At 37.6% G+C, this 22,193-nt stretch overlaps 1 protein-coding gene across 1 annotated transcript in view; it reads right to left on the reverse strand.

Annotated features, from left to right (window-relative positions):
* The window catches only part of ALMS1 (ALMS1 centrosome and basal body associated protein), a 226,413-nt gene that overhangs the window by 183,024 nt on the left and 21,196 nt on the right, over positions 1-22,193 (reverse strand). Inside the window, 5 exon segments of the mRNA XM_087436571.1 lie at positions 3,097-3,246; positions 3,353-3,630; positions 3,633-5,503; positions 6,688-6,805; positions 11,316-11,508. Of these exon segments, the coding sequence (XP_087292697.1) occupies positions 3,097-3,246; positions 3,353-3,630; positions 3,633-5,503; positions 6,688-6,805; positions 11,316-11,508 (2,610 nt within the window).

Raw genomic sequence — 22,193 nt, forward strand, 5'->3', positions numbered from 1 at the left:
TCCCAAGCTACATCATACATCAGTGGATACCCAAATAATCATTTAGAGAATGATAGGTAGGTATCAAAGTGAGACAAACAAGTATGAATGACTCTTCTGAGATACAGATGAGAATAAGGAAGAAACCAAGGAGTTTCAAACCCCCTGAGAGCAAGCTGAGCCACCCAGGAAGATTACTGCCATATCTGGCTCCTTGTTTCCCTAATACTGGCACTATGTAACTCCCAGATCATAGAATAGAGCTCAGAGCGAAGGACAATACAGGGAACAGCACCCTCCCTTGCCTGAAAAAATATACTTAATGCTACAGTTAAGAGCAAATAAAATTTGGAGTAGTGGTCAGAGTTAATCTCAGCACATCACCATTAACTGAATATATATCTTCATTTCTTTAAATAAATTTTATCTATAAGAAAAGTTGATACAAGTTACAAAAGTAGTACAATCAAAAAAATTAGAAACTTCTAAGTTCAAAATTGATCATATTTTGTTTCTCAATCTTATTGAAATTGACCTTGACAAATCTCCTTCAAAACCTTCACTCTTGCCAAAACAACGCAAAAATCTTGGCTTTGGTTTCAATGAAGAATAGTTAAACAAAGAAGCGATTTATGGTATAGTGGTTAAGTACACATAAGCTTAGTTTCAAATACTAGTTCCTCTACTTGCTAAATGATTGAGCAACTTCCTAAACCCTCTAAGTGTCAACTGCAAAATGGGGATAATAATAATCCCCAACAATCCTACCTGATAGGATTAACCAAAGGACTAAACATATTGATGTACATAAGTAAAACTCTTAGCATAGTATTTAAGCACAGAGTATTAGCTATAATTTTCATCCCCATTATTATGAGATTGAAAATTAGAATTAAACAATGCTTACTTTAGAATGCTGAAGAAAATAAAACTAACCTAATGAAACCAGCAAACAGCCATTGATGATTAAGCAACTAGTAACTATGGGGGATTGGAATTTGCCAACTCAAAATATGTCTCTGCCTGAATGACATTTTGGCCCCCACTCCCACTAACTAACCAAAGGAGTTTGGGATGGGAGGCCTGCCCCCAGAATAGGCCATCACCATAGACATCTCGGGTATCTGGGTGGGTTCATGCTAAGCCCATTCTTAGTTTTGGTTACCCTTTATGAGATACATTTAAATTTGAAAAGAAAATCTCCATCTGTAAAGGTATCTTCCTTCCTGTACCAGGAAGAAGGGGGGGATGGCCTTACCTAGAAACTTATCAGAATAGAAGATGAGGACTTAAATCTGCATGATAAACTTACCCATTGTTAACTGTGCTGTTTAGGTAATATGCTATCTGACTCACACGTTCCTATAGGTAACATCCCCCTGGAGTCAGGGTCACCATGGTAATGGATGTTTGAGCTATTTTTTCAGGAACTGAACCCCTTGTCCACTTCGGCCAGATTGAGACCACCAACCGATCAACTGGGCCCTTCTGACAGCAAGAGGTTGGAACTCCACCCTCAGGGCATGCTAATGCTGCCATTCTGTGAACATCTGTCCTACAGAGGCATGAAGGCAGACTACACTTGCGCAGATCATCAATTACCTCATCTCTCCTCACCTCCAATCATTTCAGACCACCTTGCCCCATTCCCCATACATACCCCTGAGTCCCTATTTTCAGGAAGGTGAATTTGAGATTTGTTCTCTCGTTTTCCTCACTTGGCTGCCTTGTGATTAAACCCTCTCGCTCCGCAATCTTGTCGTCTTGGTGATTGGCTTTCTGGGCAGTGGGCAAAAACAGACCTGGTGCGCTAACACTAACAGTTCTCTATATCAAAAATTTCTATAAATTCACTAAATTATAAATAAGGAGGAAAAGTTCAATACCATATCTTTGTTCATTTTCTCTTCTTAATTGTCTGGAACTAAAGGTCTAAATATGGTTGCAACCTAAACTAATAGCTTTCCAATGAAATACTAACCTTACACATCAGAAAATAGGAAAAAGAAAGTAACATCAAGTACATGAACATATATTATCTAACTGTATTTAATGACTAACAGGCTATAAGGATATATTATAAAGAAGTGGGACCCAGGCTGGAGCTGACAGTATCAGATAAAAGAGGATGGGCAATGGGACCAGAGGAACATTAAAGCCAAGGGGTCCAAAGATCCAGGAAAATGAAGGCTTGTAATACAGAAAGGGTGACACAGAATTTTATAACACCCCAACGTTACCATTTTCTAGTACACACACAGACACAATGATAGTAACGATATAAAGAGAGAGAGGGAAGGAATGTATATATACATGGTATGTCGCTCATTTGGGAAGAGGGTAGTTAGTTCCCTTTGGGGACACTGACTAGTTTGGACATTAAGCACCTCAGTATCCTTCCTGGGAAAACACTGGTTCTTGTAACTTTCAAGATACCTCTGAAGTCAAATCTTTCAGGAGCCTCTAAACAGAAATACTTGAATACTTCCAGGGCCTATTCCAAGGCTTGTACATTGTAGGCCAGAAGGAAAAAAAAGCACAATTGAATGTCTCCATGAATGAGTCTAATCTTCACACTGTCCCAAAGGTTCTTGCTGGTACAACTTGGAGGAGTTAGGATGCCTCAAAATGAAAGGTCCGGGGGGCCGGCCCCATGGCTTAGTGGTTAAGTGTGCGCGCTCCGCTGCTGGCGGCCTGGGTTTGGATCCCGGGTGCGCACCGACGCACCGCTCCTCCGGCCATGCTGAGGCTGCGTCCCACATACAGCAACTAGAAGGATGTGCAGCTATGACAGACAACTATCTACTGGGGCTTTGGGGGAAAAATAAATAAATAAAATCTTTAAAAAAAAAGAAAGGTCCGGGAGCTCCAAAGGATGGCGTTTTCCAAGACACTACAGAACTCACTAAGTCTTACAGTCTACGAAACACAAACATTTCTTTTATGCCAACCTCTAACAAATCAATGGAGCATATTTCTGGATATCAGATGACGACCAGATGACAAGTCACAAGTTGGTACTAGGAGGGATAAATGGCCCCTTTACTTTCATCCCCATTTTTCAACTAAAATACTTGTTTCCCTACCCCCTAAGAAATGTCAAATAGAAAAACTTACGGGCTCTTCAAAATTGCTCTCTTCCTTAGATGGTAGTTGTAAAGTAGATTGCCAGTGCAGGGAGCTGTCACAAATCTCAAGATCATCAAGCAAATTTTCTAAACCTGCCAGCTCAATGCACTCACCAGTCAAGTCACCTTGGTCATATATCTGGGAAGTAGTAAAAAGTAAAATAACAGCAAACAACAATACCATTTCCTGAAACAATACTAGAAAAGACCATGTTTCCCCCAACTATCATTTTATGATGTCTCACCTCTCTTTGTAGTTCAGCATCTCTTTTACTGCATACAAGAGCATTTTCATCTAGGCTACAGCATTCAGTATCATCATCCAGAGTATAGATGTCAGATTCAGCCTTCCCCTGCAGGCCCTCTACAAAATAGGAGTCATTTTGCATAATTGTATGTATAGTGAAACTGGGCTTGGCTCCTATAGGCCAAGGAATTTCACCTAGGCCTATATCAGCTTTCAGCAATGTTTCTTGGCTGACTGCAATTAATGATGCATCATGGGTCATTGGTAAAGCACCTATGACTTTGCATCACATGCCACCAAGTTTGCTGAAAAGCTGTTTCCTACAGTTGCAGATGGACCTACAATGACATTACTAAAGTTTACAATCTTACCCAAAATATAGTTTGAGGAATCTGCAACTTCTTCAAAGATTTGCTGCTTTAAATCTTGCAAAACCAAAGAATCTGAAGTCGATACTTTCACTGGATAAATAATGTTTGAAGATCCTACCTTCTCTTCAAGGTCAAGAGCAGAAACAGACTTTATCTTCCCAAGGGGAAGAAATGGTTTATTGTCTATATTACACTGAAATAAAGCTGACTGTGTTTTGCAAAGACCAACAGCCTGGCTGTGAGATTTTTCATTTAAAGAAGCAGATGACTTAAGCTCTGGAATAAGAGAAAGTGGCTTAATGAACATTTCCTGAGGAACACTGGGGAGTGATTTTAAATTAGCATGCTGGTACAGGGAGCTATCATCATCATCTTTTTTATACAACAATGGTTTTGAAGCTGCTGGTTCAAACACTCCAGGAGTAGACTGATAGCGTGGATGACTAAGTTTATCAAAGAAAGACTCTTCATCATTATAACTTAATAGGGAAAGATGTGGATTTTTTGGTTCACTTTCTTGGCTGTCATTTGTTGAAGATTTATTGATGTCAGTTTGGATTTCATTCGCTGTACTCTCTTTCTTGGAAGGCTCAATAGAGGCAATAACTGCCTCAAAGGCTACATTTTCAGTAGCATCAACATTTTTCCCACCAAAAGCAGAAGCTGCCTTTTGGTTTCTTTCCTCTTGAAAATACAGTTGCTCTGACATCTCATCCAAGTTGGATTTAGTAGTCTGAAGAGGACCACCAGAAGCCTCCATCTTAGAGGTATCATGTCCCCTAGAGAGTATATGTGTTTCTGAAACTGTTACAGAATTTTCTGGAACTACAACATTCTCATTACACTGTATTTCTGAAGATCTGGGATGTCCCTCTGAAAATACTAAAGTATTTCTATCTTCCTTTAGTTCAAAACATTGAGATAATTCTTTCCCCAGACCTTTTTCATTTCTTTCACAACCCACTAAAGAATCCATCTTTTGTTTCACCTCATTCTCAGCTGGAGCCCTTAAACAAACACTCGCAAAATAATGACTATCAGACATCAAAGGAACCCCTTTTCTTCTTCTTTCCAATGAACAACGCAAGAAAGAATATGACATTTTATTATTAAAATGAGGAGCAACCTCCTGTGGACAAGAAACACAGTCCTTAATGATTAGGCATGTTTCTGGATGGTGTGATGCTCCCTGTTCGCTCCATAGCATACCTGAAAAAGGGGCACCAAAACTGTCACTTTCCTCGGGGATTTTATTTTTATCAGTTGTGTCAGATGAATCTGAATAAGAATCATGGTCCTCACTGGCTAAATATTTTTCTGACTGCTGTAATACAGCTTCCTGTTTCCCATACTGCACATATGAACAAGAAGCTTCAAAACTGTCACTTCCTTTAGGAGTTATACATTCATCACTTGTATCAGACGAAGTTGAAAAAGAAACTTGATCTTTATCAGCTAAATTGGTTTCTGGCTCCTGTATAAATTCTTGTGTCTTCCATGACATATTTGAACAAAGAGCAGCATAACCATCAGAGTCTTTGGGGGTTTTCAGTTCATCGACTGTATCAGATGAAATAGTCTCTTCTTCAGGCCCTTGTTCAGGAGGTAAAAAAGAGCGCTGAGATTCAACTGTACTACCTACAAGTGGGTGCTGAGATACACTAAAGCAACTGCTAACTAAGTCTGAAGCTACTTCTGAGGCTGCCTGGAATAAAGCTTCACTAACTTCCGACGGTCGAGAAAACCATTCAGTGTCTTCAGACTTACCAGGAATTCCCCTGAAAATATACAGTTAAAAATAAATAAATAAATAACACATTAAAAACATTTATTTCTTTAAATAGTAACATGAAAAAATACAAAACTGATATGTTACTGAAATTGAGGTTATTTCAAAAGTGTGTTGAAAAACAAAGTTCTAATTTCAAATTCCTTTAAGGTGACTAATGACTGAACAAAGCCAATTTTTTGTACACAGAAGGTGAACTACTATCCCATGACCTGATATTTTCCTAGGCTTCTCCTAAAACAATAGTGCCAAAAAAAATACGAATATTTTCATATTGTCCAAAAACATGATTCTTTAAATGAAAAATTCAAACTTTATTTAAAATGTTTATCACCTACCATAATTTAATACTCATTTAATCTGCATTAATTCTTTTACTAGTCAATTATTATGCTCTTGAAAGCCACTTAAGAAGTGATCTACCCCCAAAACACAACAATAACCTAACCATTGGTTGACTATGTGTACAGAACACTTTTCATAAAAGTAATACATAACAGAAGGGCAGAGGTTTTTACTCTGTAAATATCTATAGTTTTTAATTTAAGGTGTCTTTTTTTTAGTACCAAAAGAGGAAAACTTATATTCTTGGATAATTCCAAATACGTTTTGGAGAATTCCAGACTTGTCTCCCATTATGACTATTTTAAAGGGCATTAATTTGGAATAACTGTTAATTTGGATATGTCTGCTAGAAAAATCTCGTTACTTTATTTCATATTCACACCTCCTATAAGCCAGGGAGAGATAACTAGGCTCAGTCAACATCAACTGACTAAAATCAGAGTGCCAAACAAGTGAGTAACCATGAAATGAATGCTTTTTACAGAGTGGGGATGGGCTGTTGGGCAGCAAAAGGGGAGATTTATTAGGAGGAAAATCCAGTACGCCTTCTAAATTAAAATATGCCTGAAATGCTTGAATATATTAGAAATTATTTTTAAATAAGCTACAATCACCTGGCTCATTTTTACACATATAGTTACTATGCCAAATTACTATGCATCATGTCTCAACTTAGGGCCTTGTAACCTTCAGAGTGCATACTGAGAGTATCTAATTCCCACCCCAAAGTCTCACCTTAGCCTAAAGTCATTAATATTAATAACAATTTAGAACAAGAAAAGAAAGAGGAGAAAGGTCATATGCAAATAAAAAAATAAATCATCCTACCTCAGAGGTGCAAAATCTAGTTCACTTTGGTGAAATAAGGAATCAGGGGTAAACTCTTGATCTTGTGTCAAACATGTCAGCAAAGGCAAATCAGGAGAAGCAAAGCTGTCTTGTATGACTGCAAAGTTTCAAATATAAAAATGTTGGGAATGCTGAAAATTAATTGTTTAGCTTACCTAATACTTCAAAGGACCCAAATATGCTGCCATCTGGAAGTTTCTACAAGCATTAGAATGATAATATAACAACAGCAGCAGCAACTACCATTTACTGATAGCCTGACAAGGTCCAGGTACTGAACATACAATATTTCACTTAATCCTCATGACAACCTTGAAGGACAGGTATTATTATACCCATCTTATGGGTGAAGAAACATGATTACGAAACTTAAGTAATATTAAGTAATTTGTCCACATTCAAATAGCTTAACAGCCAGAGTAAGATCTGAACCTAAACATTCTATCAAGTGTTCTTAACCATTATGACTGGTTCTTTCCATCTTATATCAAAGTGCGGTCCACAGGCCCCTGGGCATCCCTAAAACACGGAGATGCCTAGGGTCAAAATTAGATTCAAAATAATATTAAGATATCATTTGCCTTATTCCCTCTCAATCTCTCACAAGGGTACAGTGGAATTTTCCAGAAGCTACATCATGTATGATACAGCAACATATTGAATGCAGAAGCAGATATCAGAATCTACCTGTCTTCTATTATGTCAGGCATTACAGGGATTTTTTTTTTTTTTAAGTAAAACAATGCTACTCTTCTAAATATATTTGTGTTGGAAAATAGTTATTTTTCTAAAAAACTATGTAATTTATATTAACATGCAATTAATTTATTTTTAATGAGTTAATAAATATTTTTTAAATTTCTAGTTCTAATTTCTAACATGCAAAAATACCAATAACCCACATAAACAAAAGCTCTTTGGAGTCCTCAGTAATTTTAAAGTGTGTAAAGAAATCCTGCGACCAAAAAGTTTGAGAATGTAAAGGAAAGAAAATTGCTGATGTAAAGAAAAGAAAATTCTTGTGGATTCCTAAATGCCAACTTTAATAATTCTTATTATGATGTGTTTAAATACTTACAAACTAGTTATAAACTCCTTATTCCTTATAGCATTTATACAACTACAAAACAAAAAATTAAATATCAATAGAAGCAAAACACTAAAATCAACAGCCAATTCTCCTACCCAATTCTATTTAATATTAACTGGATGCATAATGTTTTGCTAAAACTAAATTTTCTTTCAACATGAATGTAACACTGTTGCTACAGTATACTTCCTTGATTTCAGAATGCCTATAATACTGCACACCTTCCCTATCATAACTGTCACGCTCTTGTTTTAATCTTTGGTCTATCTGCTTTCCACCCAGACTGTCAACTCCATGTCTGCTTTATTCATAGCTGTCTCCTCAGTACCTAGTAAAGTACCTGCTACACTTAGTAGATACTCAAAACAGAATTATTTATTTACTGCATGAATTAATTAAAAATGAGAAACTGAAAGCTAACAATAACCTTTACCGCCAAGGACTAATTGGTATGGTTCCTCTTTGGCCTTGGCTTAGAGACTCAGTTTTAAACCTTCATAACAGAAGTCTTTCACCCGTCTGAGAATCATGAAGGTTTGTCAACAAAAACTCCACATTTCCTCACATTTGTACAACTGTTGACGGCTTGGATCACTCTTTTTTGAGATATCTAATAATTCTGGCACCAGTCATCATCACCACATTTGCCACTGGTGAGACCAATACACGCCACAGTGACTGTATTCACACATAACAAAACAGCAATAATGAAATTTCCTCTGACCATCAGATCCAGGGATCTGCTCTAATAATTACAAGTGTTCTACTTTATCTATAGGAAATCTTCTATTAGAGAATTTTGCCTGACAATTTGCAGTGACATAAAGCTCATTTCTTTTTTTGTTGTTGTTATATAGCCTTTCCACTATTAAATGGCTTAATTAGAAAGTTCTTTCTTACATCAAGTTGAAAACAGCCTCCCTATAAGTTATACAAGTTGAAAACAGCCTCCCTATAAGTTATACATTCTCATTTTAACATCTAGACTAGGAATTGAGCAAACATTTTTTATAGAAGACCAGCTAGTAAATATTTTAAGCTTTGTTGGTCACCCATGGTCTCTGTCATACATACTTCTTTTTTTGTTTGTTCGTTTTTACAATCCTTTAAAAGTGCAAAAACATTCTTAGCTCATGAACAGTACAAAACCAGGCCTTGGCCTGTGGCCTATAGTTTGCAGACCCCTGCTCTAGACCATTATAATACTCATCCCACTGTACTGTTATTTTCTGTTTACTGGACTGTCTTCCCAAAAGACAAGGTAGCTTTCATCCATATACAATACGCACTTAGATGGTTGTTAAATAAATGAATGAATGAAAAATAAGTTGCAGGGCTGGCCCAGTGGCGTAGCAGTTAAATTCACACGTTCCACTTCCGCGGCCGGGGTTCGCCAGTTCAGATCCTGGGCGCAGACCTACTCACTGCTCATCAAGCCATGCTGAGGGGCATCCCACATAGAAGAGCTACAAATCTACAATTATGATACACAACTATGTCCCAGGGCTTTGGGGAGAAAAAAGAAAAAGAGGAAAATTGGCAATAGATATTAGCACAGGGCCAAGCTTTCTCAAAAGAAAAAAAAAAAGAAAGAAAGAAAGAAAAAGAGGGGGCCGGCCCGGTGGCGCAAGCGGTTAAGTGCGCGCGCTCTGCTGTGGCGGTCCGGGGTTCGCCGGTTCGGATCCCAGGTACGCACCGATGCACTGCTTGGCGAGCCATGCTGTGGCAGCGTCCCATATAAAGAGGAGGAAGATGGGCATGGATGTTAGCCCAGGGACAGTCTTCCTCAGCAAAAAAAAGAGGAGGATTGGCAGATGTTAGCACAGGGCTGATCTCCTCACAAAAAACAAAAAACAAAAGAAAGAAAAAGAAGTCACTTCCTCTTTAGCACAACAGCTCTTCAAATACTATAGCAAAGTTTTCTTTCATCTATTATAATCATTTCCTCCCACAAAGGAATTCTAATGTTATCAACATCTTCCTTAAAATTTGAAACCAAAATTGACTTTGATGATCCACATCATAGAATGCATTGGCACTAATATCTTGATTTGGATAGCTTTAGCTTATGTTTGAAAAGAATTTGTTGAATTAACTCCTATTCATGCTCCTTTACAAAACTGACAAGACAACTTCATGACTGAATCTCATTCCCCTGACAAAGGCTAATTCTTTTTTTTTTTTTTTTGTGAGGAAGATCAGCCCTGAGCTAACATCCATGCTAATCCTCCTCCTTTTTTGTTGAGGAAGACCAGCTCTGAGCTAACATCTATCGCCAATCTTCCTCCTTTTTTTTCCCCAAAGCCCGAGTAGATAGTTGTATGTCATAGTTGCACAACGTTCTAGTTGCTGTATGTGGGACGTGGCCTCAGCATGGCCGGAGAAGCAGTGCATCGGTGCGCGCCCGGGATCTGAACCCGGGGCCGCCAATAGTGGAGCGTGAGCACTTAACCGCTAAGCCACGGGGCCGGCCCGCAAAGGCTAATGCTAAAAAAGGTGGTTGTTGCATTTTTTCCAATTTTTGGGGAAAAAAAAATCTGAAGAAAACAGAAGGACAAACAAAATAATATTTGTCTGAATTATGATTTAGGCATGAGAAAAAAATGAAACTACCATATTGGTTAAGCATTCTTCTATATTTGCAATGATCCAAAGTAGTAGTAACAGTACATCTATCTATGTGAAAGGTACTTAAAGTTTACCATTGGTAAAGAGCTAATAAATCAGTTCCATATGAAACAGAGAAAACCAGTAAGATCTACCTCAGACAAGTCATTTAACCTCTTTATCTCAATTTTTGGATCTGAAAACTGAGCATAATAACATATGCCTTAACTAATTCTCAGACACTAGTGAGGTAAGCATGGATATTTGTTTTTTGTTTGTTTTTTAAGGATCACGCAGTCTCTACTGCTAAGAGAAGTAGATGAAGGATAATATATGGTTTACCCCAAGAAAAACTCCACAAATTCAGGACTGAGGAGGCACACCCACTAGAGGAAGCTATCACCTTTCTGCCTTCAGTGAGCAATAGGGCAAGAGAAAATGAGAGGCAACTGTACATTTAACATAACTAGACTAGCTAGCCAGCATGGAAAATGAATATTAAGCTAATACCTTTGAATATGGCTCTACAGAGCTCCTCAACTCAAGAAAGCGTTTTTTCTGGGTTTTTTTTTTTTTTTTTTTGGTGAGGAAGATTGGCCCCGAGCTAACATCTGTTGCCAATCTTCCTCTTTTTTGCTTGAGGAAGATTGTCACTGACCTAACATCCATAACAATCTTCCTCTATTTTGTATGTGGGACGCTGCCACAGCATGGCTTGATGAGCAGTGTGTAGGTCCATGCCTGGGATCCAAACCTGTGAACTCCGGCCCGCCAAAGCAGAGCACACAAACTTAACCACTACGCCACCAGGCTGACCCTCAAGAAAGGATTTAGATGCAGGACTTGCAGTTCCTAAAAGTATTTTACAAATGTGAGGTATCACTACTGGTTAAAAATAAAGAGGCACTACCTAGCAATGGAGAACATAGATCTCTGTTGGGTTCCTTTACTTGACTTTCTGATTGGGTCAATATACCTTCCTCCAGAGAGGAGAAGTCTGTCACTTCAGTCCCTTCCTCTTTCACATTAAACCTGGTCTGGGTTGTATCCAAGATGTGAGAAGAGTCCATTTCTTGAGGAAGACAATGCCAAGATTCTGTTCTCTAAAACAATAATTTTGAAGGAAAACATGTTAAGTCATGAACTGAGTTACCATACATATTAACATTTAGATTAACACGTCCACTCACACAGCATACAGCTTCCTATTTGATGACATTCTCATCAAAGTCTGGAAAAAGGAAAGCTTTCTATGTTTTTCACAATATTAACTACATTTTGGATCTCTTCTCATTACTACCCATCTTTTAATGTATTGAATCACTGGCATTTCTACTCTTCCTTAACAGTTAGTTCAATAAATTTGGTCCTAAATGATGAAATCTTACAATTTGATTTTAAAAAACAAAAAAATTTTCCAAACCTAAAGCTACAATATCCTCTACATGTGACCACTTTACTAAATTCTTAAAGTTATACTAGTTTCTAGTGGACTCTTGGCTCCTCTCTTTTATATAATATTACCATATCATCCATGGACTAGTGATACATTTGTCTCTTTCAAATGTTTACTCTTACTTCAGTGGCATGACTCAGAGCAAAGCTTCTCAAAATATCTCTGGGAAGGGTGAGTTTTCCTACTTCCAATTCATCACAGACTGATATTTTATTAAAATACTAATAAAAAGTAATAAGTAAATAAAAATAATAAACTAGTAAAAATAACTAGAAAAATGAAATTTAAAATATACAAAACATAAGCCCAAATGTCTGATTCCTAGTTCTAAAATAACATAAAATTACTGTCAAATTACTACAAAAGTTTTTAAACACTTCCTCTCAATTCTTGTACTTCTCTCTTGACAGACCAGTAATAAGCAATTCATGGACTGGCACCAATCCACAGACCACACTAAGAAGCAAAGTTGAATTAAATACTAATGATAACCAGTTTTATAAGCATTTTCCTTTTAAATTTAGTATTGGTTAATAATTAAGAATATTCTTCCTATCATGTTATGAAAGTATTCTTTTATTTTCATATTTAATTAATTTATTAGGAATGAGCACTAAATCTGATCAAACTACATTATAGCATCTTTTTTTCCCAATTAAATCTGATAAAGTATAGCAATAAATTTCTTTATATTGCAACATCTTCACATTTCTTACTTGATAGCTATAGATCACACTTTTAATCATATTTCCTAACGTAGTCTTTAACATCTTCACTCATATACAGTCATAATAAGATTAATCAGTATTTTTTTGTGTGTGTGTAAGGAAGATCAGCCCTGTGCTAACAACATCTGCCAATCGTCCTCTTTTTTTTTGCTGAGGAAGACTGGCCCCGGGCTAACAACCATGCCCATCTTCCTCCACTTTATATGGGATGCCGCCACAGCATGGCTTGCCAAGCGGTGCGTCGGTGCGCACTTGGCATCCTAACCAGCGAACCCCGGGCCGCCGCAGCAGAGCGCACACTTAACCGCTTGCGCCACCAGGCCAGCCCCAATTAATCAGTATTTTAGAATGGCTTGCTTTGTTTTTTAACCTTGTTCAAAGTTGTTCTATATTTATTTTATACAAGGAAATTCAATTTTCCTTAAAAATATAAAAGATTTCACCAGTGAATCCATTATGTCTAGAAACCTTTTTGATAGCTGGTACTTTGTAACATTCTCAATTTCCTTAGTAGTACCAATCCACCCCTATAAGCTTTGATAGGTTTATATTAAGGCTATTTCATAAAGGTTTTTTTTCTTGACTGGATTTGCTAGGAATGTATCCATTTTTTCTACCTCGAACTTAACAATTTTATTATATTTTCTAACTTAATTACGTCTGTTTTTCTCTTTACCATGTTTCCTCTACTTGTAGTTTTTCATTCTTTATCTAAAATCTTTGGTTAAATAACGAATCAATTTCATTTTACATTTATCTATTTATTTAAATAAAAAGATGAGATGACATTGCATTGATTGCAACCTACATGCTTAGATACATAATGTATTGATTTTCATTATCTGTAAATAGTCTATTACTGGACTCTTATTTCTTGACAAACTCAAATGTTTTTTAAGAGAATACAGATTTTTATTTCATTTCCAAATGACCCAGAATCCATAAAAAGATATATTACAATTCAGAAAGATTTTCACAAACATTTTCAAACAAGACTTCTGTCTTTGAAGAGTCATTTCCAGTGTTTAAAATTCATTAACCAAGTGCTGTCTCATAAGTTAAAAAAAGAAAGATACACAACTATCTACTACCTAATTATCAGTTATATAAATATACACAGAGAAAAAAAATTTGAGAGAAGTTAATACTATTCATCTATGGCTTGTGGGGTTATGGAACAGTAGACCTTCACCATTCCAAAATATCTCAGTCCCTTCTATGCTGGATAAATTAGTCAAATCCATAGCATCAAATTGCTATTGAAAACATGCTTTTTACATTTTTAATACTTGAAAATAAAAGGAATATGAGAATGATTAATTTTAAATTTTTTCTTTTGAGAGCACTCCATTCTGTAGGGGATAGTGAGCCATGAAGGGTCTTAAAGCAGGGGAATTCCAGTCATTTTGTAACTCTCAGTACAGCAAAATCTCTAGACCCTGACTCATTTCTCAGCCCCCTTGACCATGGTTTGAGCTGGTCTCATGGTTTATTCCTCACTACTGATGAAAGACGTATCCTTTTGCTCTCCTACCTATCCTCTGACCTCCACAGATCACTTACTCTACTCTAGCTCCTCAACTGCAATAATTCTTTAACCTCATGAAGACAACTATCCTATCACATATACGCTTTTCACAATTCCTTTCTTATCTGTATATCCCTCTTTATCATTCTGAGAGTTCATAGTCATCCTTATAATCACTGCCTTGCAAACATTTTTAACTTTCTTGCCCTTTTCTCCCATTATCCTATTTGCCCAGCAAAAGCTCAGTTCTTGTTGAAACTTCTCGTCTGAATCCAAGCAGCAGCACACTGCTAAAGAAAACACACACCCAGACTGGTTTTCCTTTAAAATGATGATATTAAACCTCAAGAGCACTCAGCATTGCCTGGAAATCCTACTATATTTTCTTGGTGAGTTGACTCACTAAAATGACTACTTTATATCTTCTCCCCTCAGAACTACTGAACTCTCCTTCCTTCTTTTCAACTGATGACCTCATCTCCTACTTCAATAAGAGAATAGCAGGAGAGGAACTTCTTATCTTCCTACCACCAGATCTACAATCCCATTATCTACCCAGATTTTCATCTTGTGACTTAAAAAAAAAAAAAGAGTCTGTCTACTTATCAAAGGACTTCCCATCTCATTCCATTTTTTTTAATGATTTCCTTCTTATATGTGATTCTCCCACTTTCCTTCACCCATTTCCCCTCTCTACTGGATCAATCCTCTCCCCATGCAAACATACTCTTATAATTTCCCATTATAAAATATAATTTTTAAAAATCTCTGTTCAACATTCTTTTCTTTCTGCATATTTTGTTGCTATGTTTCTATCACACGATTCTTTGCATTACATTTTTTTCTTTTGAGGAAGATTGGCCCTGTGCTAACATCTATTGCCAATCTTCCTCTTTTTCTTTTTTCTCCCCAGTACATAGTTGTATATCATAGTTGTAGAGTTATAGCTCTTCTATGTGGGACGCCGCCTCAGCACGGCTTGACGAGTGGTGAGTAGCTACGCGCCCAGGATCCAAACCAGGGAACCCTGGGCTACCGAAGCAGAACGCACGAACTTAACTGCTACACCACCAGGCCAGCCCGCATTACACTTTTTTAATTAATATAAAAAGACCCTCAAATCTCTAAATATTTTGACAGATGTGAGAGGGGATGACAAATAAGCAGCTGAATAAATATAAACAAATTTTGAGGGAGAAGTAAAGTAAAAAAATTTTAAGGGAGATATAAATTTGCGATTTTTAAGTATACAGATACCATTAAAGCCCTGAATCTAGACGAGAACCAAAACATTCCAACATTTCAAGCAGAAGTCAAAAACTCAAATGTATATAGGGGCAAGGAGGTAACAGAAATGAGTAAATCTGCCTGGAATTAGAGAGTATTGGGACCTGTGGCCAACTAAGCACTGCATGCACACTTTAAAGTGTTCTAATTTTATTTTATTTTTTTCCCCCAAAGCCCCAGTAGATAGTTGTATGTCATAGCTGCACATCCCTCTAGTTGCTGTATGTGGGACGCGGCCTCAGCATGGCGGGAGAAGCGGTGCGTCGGTGCGCGCCCGGGATCCGAACCCGGGCCGCCAGCAGCAGAGTGCAGGCACTTAACCGCTAAGCCATGGGGCCGGCCCTACAGTGCTTCTATTTCAAAATTTTTAAAACATTGTGCCAAAATTTTCTTTTTCTGCAAACCACATTTGGGCCACATTCAGGTCCACAGCTTATGATCTTTGATTTTGAGGTTTAACAGGGGAAAATAAAGCAGCAACGGAAACTGAGAGAGAATAGCCAGAGAAGAAAGAAAACCAGAAGAAGCCAAGAAAGAAAATAATTTTAAGAAGTTATGCAATGGTTAGTGGTGTCAAACACTATTTATTGCTCCTAAAATGAGGACAGAAAAGTGTTCACTGTATTCAGCTACATAAACGTTGTTGGTGACACTTGTTTTCAGAGTTGAGGTCAGAACACAAAGTAGATCAAGTAGAAGAATAAGTAGATCCTAGCCAGTGATATAACGCATATATATTTTTAAAAAATACAGTTGATATGACTGTCTACATGGAAAGTCCTATAGAATCTACAAAAGAGCTAGTACTAGAACTAGTAAATGAGACTAGCAAGGTCATAGGACACAAGGTCAATACAAAAAGTCAGTTGTATTTCTCTATACTTATGATGAACAATAGGAAATTGAAATTTTTAAAAATACCAGTAAGTCTAACACAAACATTGTCGTGTTTGGTACACCAAAGACAACAAAACATTGATGAAGAAATTAAAGACCTAAATAAAAGTGAAAAAACTGTTGTGTCTGTGGATTAGAGAACTCAACATTGTTTAGATGTCAATTCTCTCCAAATTGATTTATAGACTCAAGGCAATCTTAACCAAAATTGCAGCAAGGTTTTTAAACAGAAATTGAAAAGATGATTCTAAAATTTATATAGAAATTCAAAGAATCTAGCATAAATATAACCATTTTTAAAAAGAGGAACAAAGCGGGAGAACTCACCCTACCTGATTTCAAGGCAGTACAGTAATTATGAGTTGTAGTATTGGCGTGAGGAGAGATACATAAATCAATGAAATGAAAAGTCCAGAAATAGATCCACACACATATGGTCAATCTATTTTTGATAAAGAAGCCAAGAAATTCACTGGAGAAAAAGATAGTATTTTCAGCAAATGGTTTTGGAATAACAATTAGATATTTATTTATATGTAAGAAAATGGAGCTAGACCCTTACTTCACACCATATACCAAAACTAACTCAAAATGGATCATATATAAATATGAAACCTAAAACTATAAAACTTCAGACATAGTGGTTCTCACTGGGAAAGATTTTAACACCCCCACTTCCCTCAACCATGAGACATTTGGCAATGTTTAGAGACGTTTTTGATGGTTACAACATGGGGAAATATTACTGGTATCTAGTGGGCAGAGGCCAAGGATGCCACTAAACATGTTACGATACACAGGACAGCCCCACACAATAAAGAATTATCTGGCCCAATATGTCAAAAGCATCAAGGTTGAGAAATCCTGTTCAAGAAAAAAACATAGGAGAAAATCGTTGTAACCTAGGGTTAGGCCAAAATTTCTCCCATGGGACACAAGAAGTTCAAGCCACAAAAAAAAAAAATCAATAAAACAACTTCATCAAAATTACAACTTCTGCTCTTCAAAAGACAGATAAGAGAATTCCAAGAAATAGCATTGACTGGGAGAAAATATTTGCAAAACACATATTTGATAAAGTACTTGCATCCAGAATAAAGAACTCTCAACACTCAACAAATGGAACAAATCAGCCATAAAAAATGGAGAAGAGATTTAAACAGATCCTTCACTAAAGAAGAAACATGGATGATATATTGTACAAAAAGATGTACATCATCATTAGTCATTAGGAAAATGCATATTAAAACCATAATGAAACACCATAATACACCTATATGGCTAAAATTAAAAAAGAAAACTGACAATATCAAGAGCTGACAGGGATGCAAAGCAACTAGAACTCTCATACATGTGGGGAATGCAAAATGGTACAGGCACTTTGGAAAACACTTTGGCACTTTCTTATAATGTTAAACATACAATTAACCGTTATCAACCAACAACCCCATTCCTAGGTATTTACCCAAGAGAAATGAAATCATTTGTCCACCTAAAAAGCTGTACATGAGTGGAATACTACTCAGCAATAAAAAATTTAGAAAAAACAAATCACTGATTCATGCAACAACATAAATGAATCTCAAAAGCATGTACCAAGCGAAAGAAGCCAGATTCAAAAGTCTACACACTACACTTCTGAAAGGCTATAGGGACAGAAATCAGATCAGTTGTTGCCAGGGACTAAGGATGGGGGAGATGACTGACTACAAAGAGGCACAAGTAAATTTTTGGGGGATGATGGCAATCTCGTATATCTCAAATGTGGTAGTGGTTATATGACTGTATATATTTGTCAAAGTTGACCAAACTGTACACATAAAAGAGTGAATTTTGCTGTATTTAAATTATATCTAAATAAACCTGACTCTAAAAAAATGAGGGTACACTATCAGGAAATGGAGACAGAAAATGTAGACGACTCTTGAAAATTTTACTTGACAGGGAGTAGAATATTAAATGGGGCAGTAGCTGGAGGGGAACAAAGGATGAGACATTTGTACTCAAGTTGCTGGAAATGACAAGGTCTACACTGTGACCATGGATGAGTAATCAAGTATGGGTAGAAGGCTGGGAGGAGGAGTGGAGGAAAAGATCTCTGCAGGTTAGATTAAAGATCTGAGAGTTTCAGGCATTGGATGGGTAATGCAAACTGAAGTGCAAGAAACTAAAAGAGGACAGTGTAGCAAGTGCTATAGTTTGCAATGACTAAAGAGAGGTAACTCAGACGACAGCAACAAGGAGGAATGAGCAGAACAACTAAAAGGAGAAAAGAGGAGAGAGAATTAGAACGTGGCATAATGTTCCAGCTATTCTGAGGAACATAGGCATAAAGGCAGAAATAAAGAGCTACAGAAATAAAGAGCTATGGTTTATACTTTATAAGACAGGGATAAAAGGAAGACATCTATTTTTGGACTGTGCTCTACCATAAACATGACCTCAGAGAATATTAAATTATTTAGGGATATATCCTTGTATTTGCTTGCTAGGGCTGCCATAACAAAATTACACAAACTGGCGGCTTAAAACAACAGAAATTTATTTTCTCACAACAATTCTGGAGGCTAGAAGTCTAAAATCAAGGTGTTGCCAGGGCCATGCTCCATCTAAAGCCTCTAGCGGAGGATCCTTCCTAACCTCTTCTACCTTCTAATAGCCCTAGGCATTCCTTGGCTTGTGGCAGCATACGTCCAATCCCTGCCTCTGACTTCACATGCTGACTTCTTCACGTGTGTTTCTCTCTTCACATGGTGCTCTCCTCTCACAAAAATACCAGTCATATTGGGTTAAGGATCCATCCTACTCCAGTATGATCTCATCTTAACCCAAATAATTATATCTGCACTCACTCTATTTCCAAATAAGGTCACATTCTGATGTACTGGGGATTAGGACTTCACATCATTTTGGGGGACACAATTAAACCCATAACAAAATCCCCTTTCCATTTAATGACTCCAAAGTACTGTGCTTTTTCTCATCAGGGTTTCTCTTAACCCCTTTTCCTTGGTGACTGCAAATCTCCTTCCTCCATATCTTGCACCTAATGGATAATGACTGCAATTTAGAGGAAATTAAAGATACTAGAAGAAATCTGATATGAAAACAATATATCCCAATGGATTAAATGCAGAAGCAGACAGGAGAATTCAGTTGTGATGGTTAGTTTTACGCATCAACTTGGCTGGGCCACAGGTTGCCCACATATTTGGTTAAACATTATTCTGGGTGTGTCTGTGAATGTGTGTCTGGATGAGATTAACATCTGATCCACAGACTGAGTAAAGCACACTGCCCTTCCCAATGTGGGCAGGTCTCATCCAATCCATTAAAGGCCTGAACAGAACAAAAAGCTGAACAGGAGAGAATTCCCTCTTTCTGCCTGATGGTCTTCTCCTGCCTTTGGACTTAGACCCATAGTAGAATTTACACCATCAGCTGACCTGGTCCCTGGGCATTGAGACTTGACTAGAACTTACATCATCAGTTCTTCTGGTTCTCAAGCCTTTGGATTCAGACTGGAACTACACTAACAGCTCTCCTGAGGGTCCATGTTGAAGATCTTGGGAATTCTCAGCCTCCATAATCACATGAGCCAATTCTCTAATATATATATGTAGTCATGTGTTGCTTAACAACAGGGATACGTTCTGAGAAAAATGTCATTAAGCAATTTCATCGTTGTGCAAACATCATAGAGTGTACTTACACAAACTAGATGGTATAACCTACTACACATCTAGGCTATATGGTACTGATCTTATGGGACCACCATCGTATATGCAGTCTGTCGTTGACCAAAACATTGTTATGCAGCACATGACTGTATATTTGTATGTATGTATGTATGTGTATGTCTCCTACTGGTTCTATTTTTCTGGAGAACCCTATATAATACACCAACTGTCTTCTATCAAGCCTGACATTAAAGAGATATGCAAAAATGTAAAACAATGACACTCTTCCAACTAATATTTTTGTTTTGAAAAATAGTAATTTTTCATTTTAAAATACATTATTTACAGTGACGTCAGCATCATGGCGGAGTGAGCCTTCCCATGAACTCTTCCCCCATAAGATACAACAAAAGCAACAGTTACAGACCAACAACGGAATCCCAGACAGTGAAAAGCTAGATCGGAAAGATCCACACTGCCGCACATCTGAGAGGGGAAGGTGCTGGGCCCTGGAGGAAGCAGGAAGAGGTAAGGAGAACTCCTCTCCCTCCCTGTCAGATCAGCAATTCCAGTATGTGCGGCTCCCAGAGAGGGGGGAGGGGTGGCCCTCGGCGGGGAAACCATAGCTCTTACGGCTCTCTCAGCTGGTGGGAAACGTACACACAGAGGACTCAGAAGAGCCACAGGGCTACCATCAACATCTGAGCACCCCAGAGAGCAGATAACCAGGGGCAAACGAGAAGCCCCCCACGCCAAGGACCCAGAGGGCAAAAGAGAGAGCCCTCCCCATCCCCGCAAACCGGACCCTGCAGCTCAGCCGACCAGACCAGACCAAGCGATCAGACCCGTGGATCTCAGAAGAAAAACCACGGCAGAGCACAGGGGGCTTAGATTACACAGCCCTTTATCACCACACAGTGGCGGTGGGTGGAAATTGCAACCAGAGATTTCCAGGATGAGGAAAAACAAAGCCAACACAGGAACCACAATGCAAAGATACATGAAATCACCAGACCAGAAGGAAAATGACAAGCACCCAGAAACCAACCCTGAAGACACAGAAATCCATAATCTAAACAACAGAGATTTCAAAATAGCTATCATAAAAACAATCAACGAAATATGAGACAACACAGACAAACAATTCAATGAGATTAGGAGTTTCTTCACAAAAGAGATTGAAATCATAAAGAAAAACAAATCAGTGCTGATGGAGATGAAGAACACAATGGAGAAGATAAAGGAGAATCTGGAATCTTTAAAGAACAGAGCTGACAATATGGAGGAAAGAATTAGCATTTTAGAGGCTAGGAATACAGATATGCTCCAGATGAAAAAGGAGAGAGAACTAAGACTAAAAGGAAATGAAGAAAGTCTCCGAGAAATATCTGACTTATTAGGAAATGTAACATAAGAATTATAGGTATTCCTGAGGGAGAAGAGAGGGAAAGGGGAACAGACGGCCTATTCAAGGAAATAATAGCTAAGAATTTCCCAAATCTGGGGAAGGAGCAGGAAATACCAGTAAGCGAAGCCAACAGGTCACCTATATATATCAACAGGCAAAGGCCCTCTCCATGACACCTAGTGGTAAGGATAGCCAGAGACAATGACAAAGAAACAATATTAAGGGCAGCTAGACAAAAACAAAAAATAACGTACAAAGGAACTCCCATCAGGCTCTCAGCAGATTTCTCAACAGAAACTTTACAGGCTAGGAGAGACTGGAATGATATATTGAAAATACTGAAAGACAAAAACCCACAACACAAGACAGAATAAGGTATAACAAGAACGACTTAGAAGGGGAAGAGGAAAGTGATTGAATTGACTTAGTATAAGGAAAAAGGAGACCATCAGATAATGGAATATCTCATACACAAGATTTTTTACACAAACCTCAAGGTAACCACTAAACAAATAATCAAAACAAAACCACATATGATAAACAAAGAGAAAACTAGAAGAGTCATAAGACAGAACAACCAAACTGAATTGGCAGTCCGAAACAAATGGGACAAGAAACAAAGGAAATGCAAAAGAACCAGAAAATAAGTGACAAAACAGCAACATTAAGCCCTCATATATCAATAATTACCCTAAATGTAAACGGATTGAACTCTCCAATCAAAAGATACAGAGTGGCAGGATGGATTAAAAAGCGAGACCCAACAATATGCTGCCTCCAGGAAACACATCTCAGCACTAAAGA

The sequence above is a fragment of the Ceratotherium simum genome, chromosome 11, assembly GCF_057802395.1.
Source record: "Ceratotherium simum simum isolate JZ-2026a chromosome 11, ASM5780239v1, whole genome shotgun sequence".
NCBI lineage: Eukaryota > Metazoa > Chordata > Mammalia > Perissodactyla > Rhinocerotidae > Ceratotherium > Ceratotherium simum.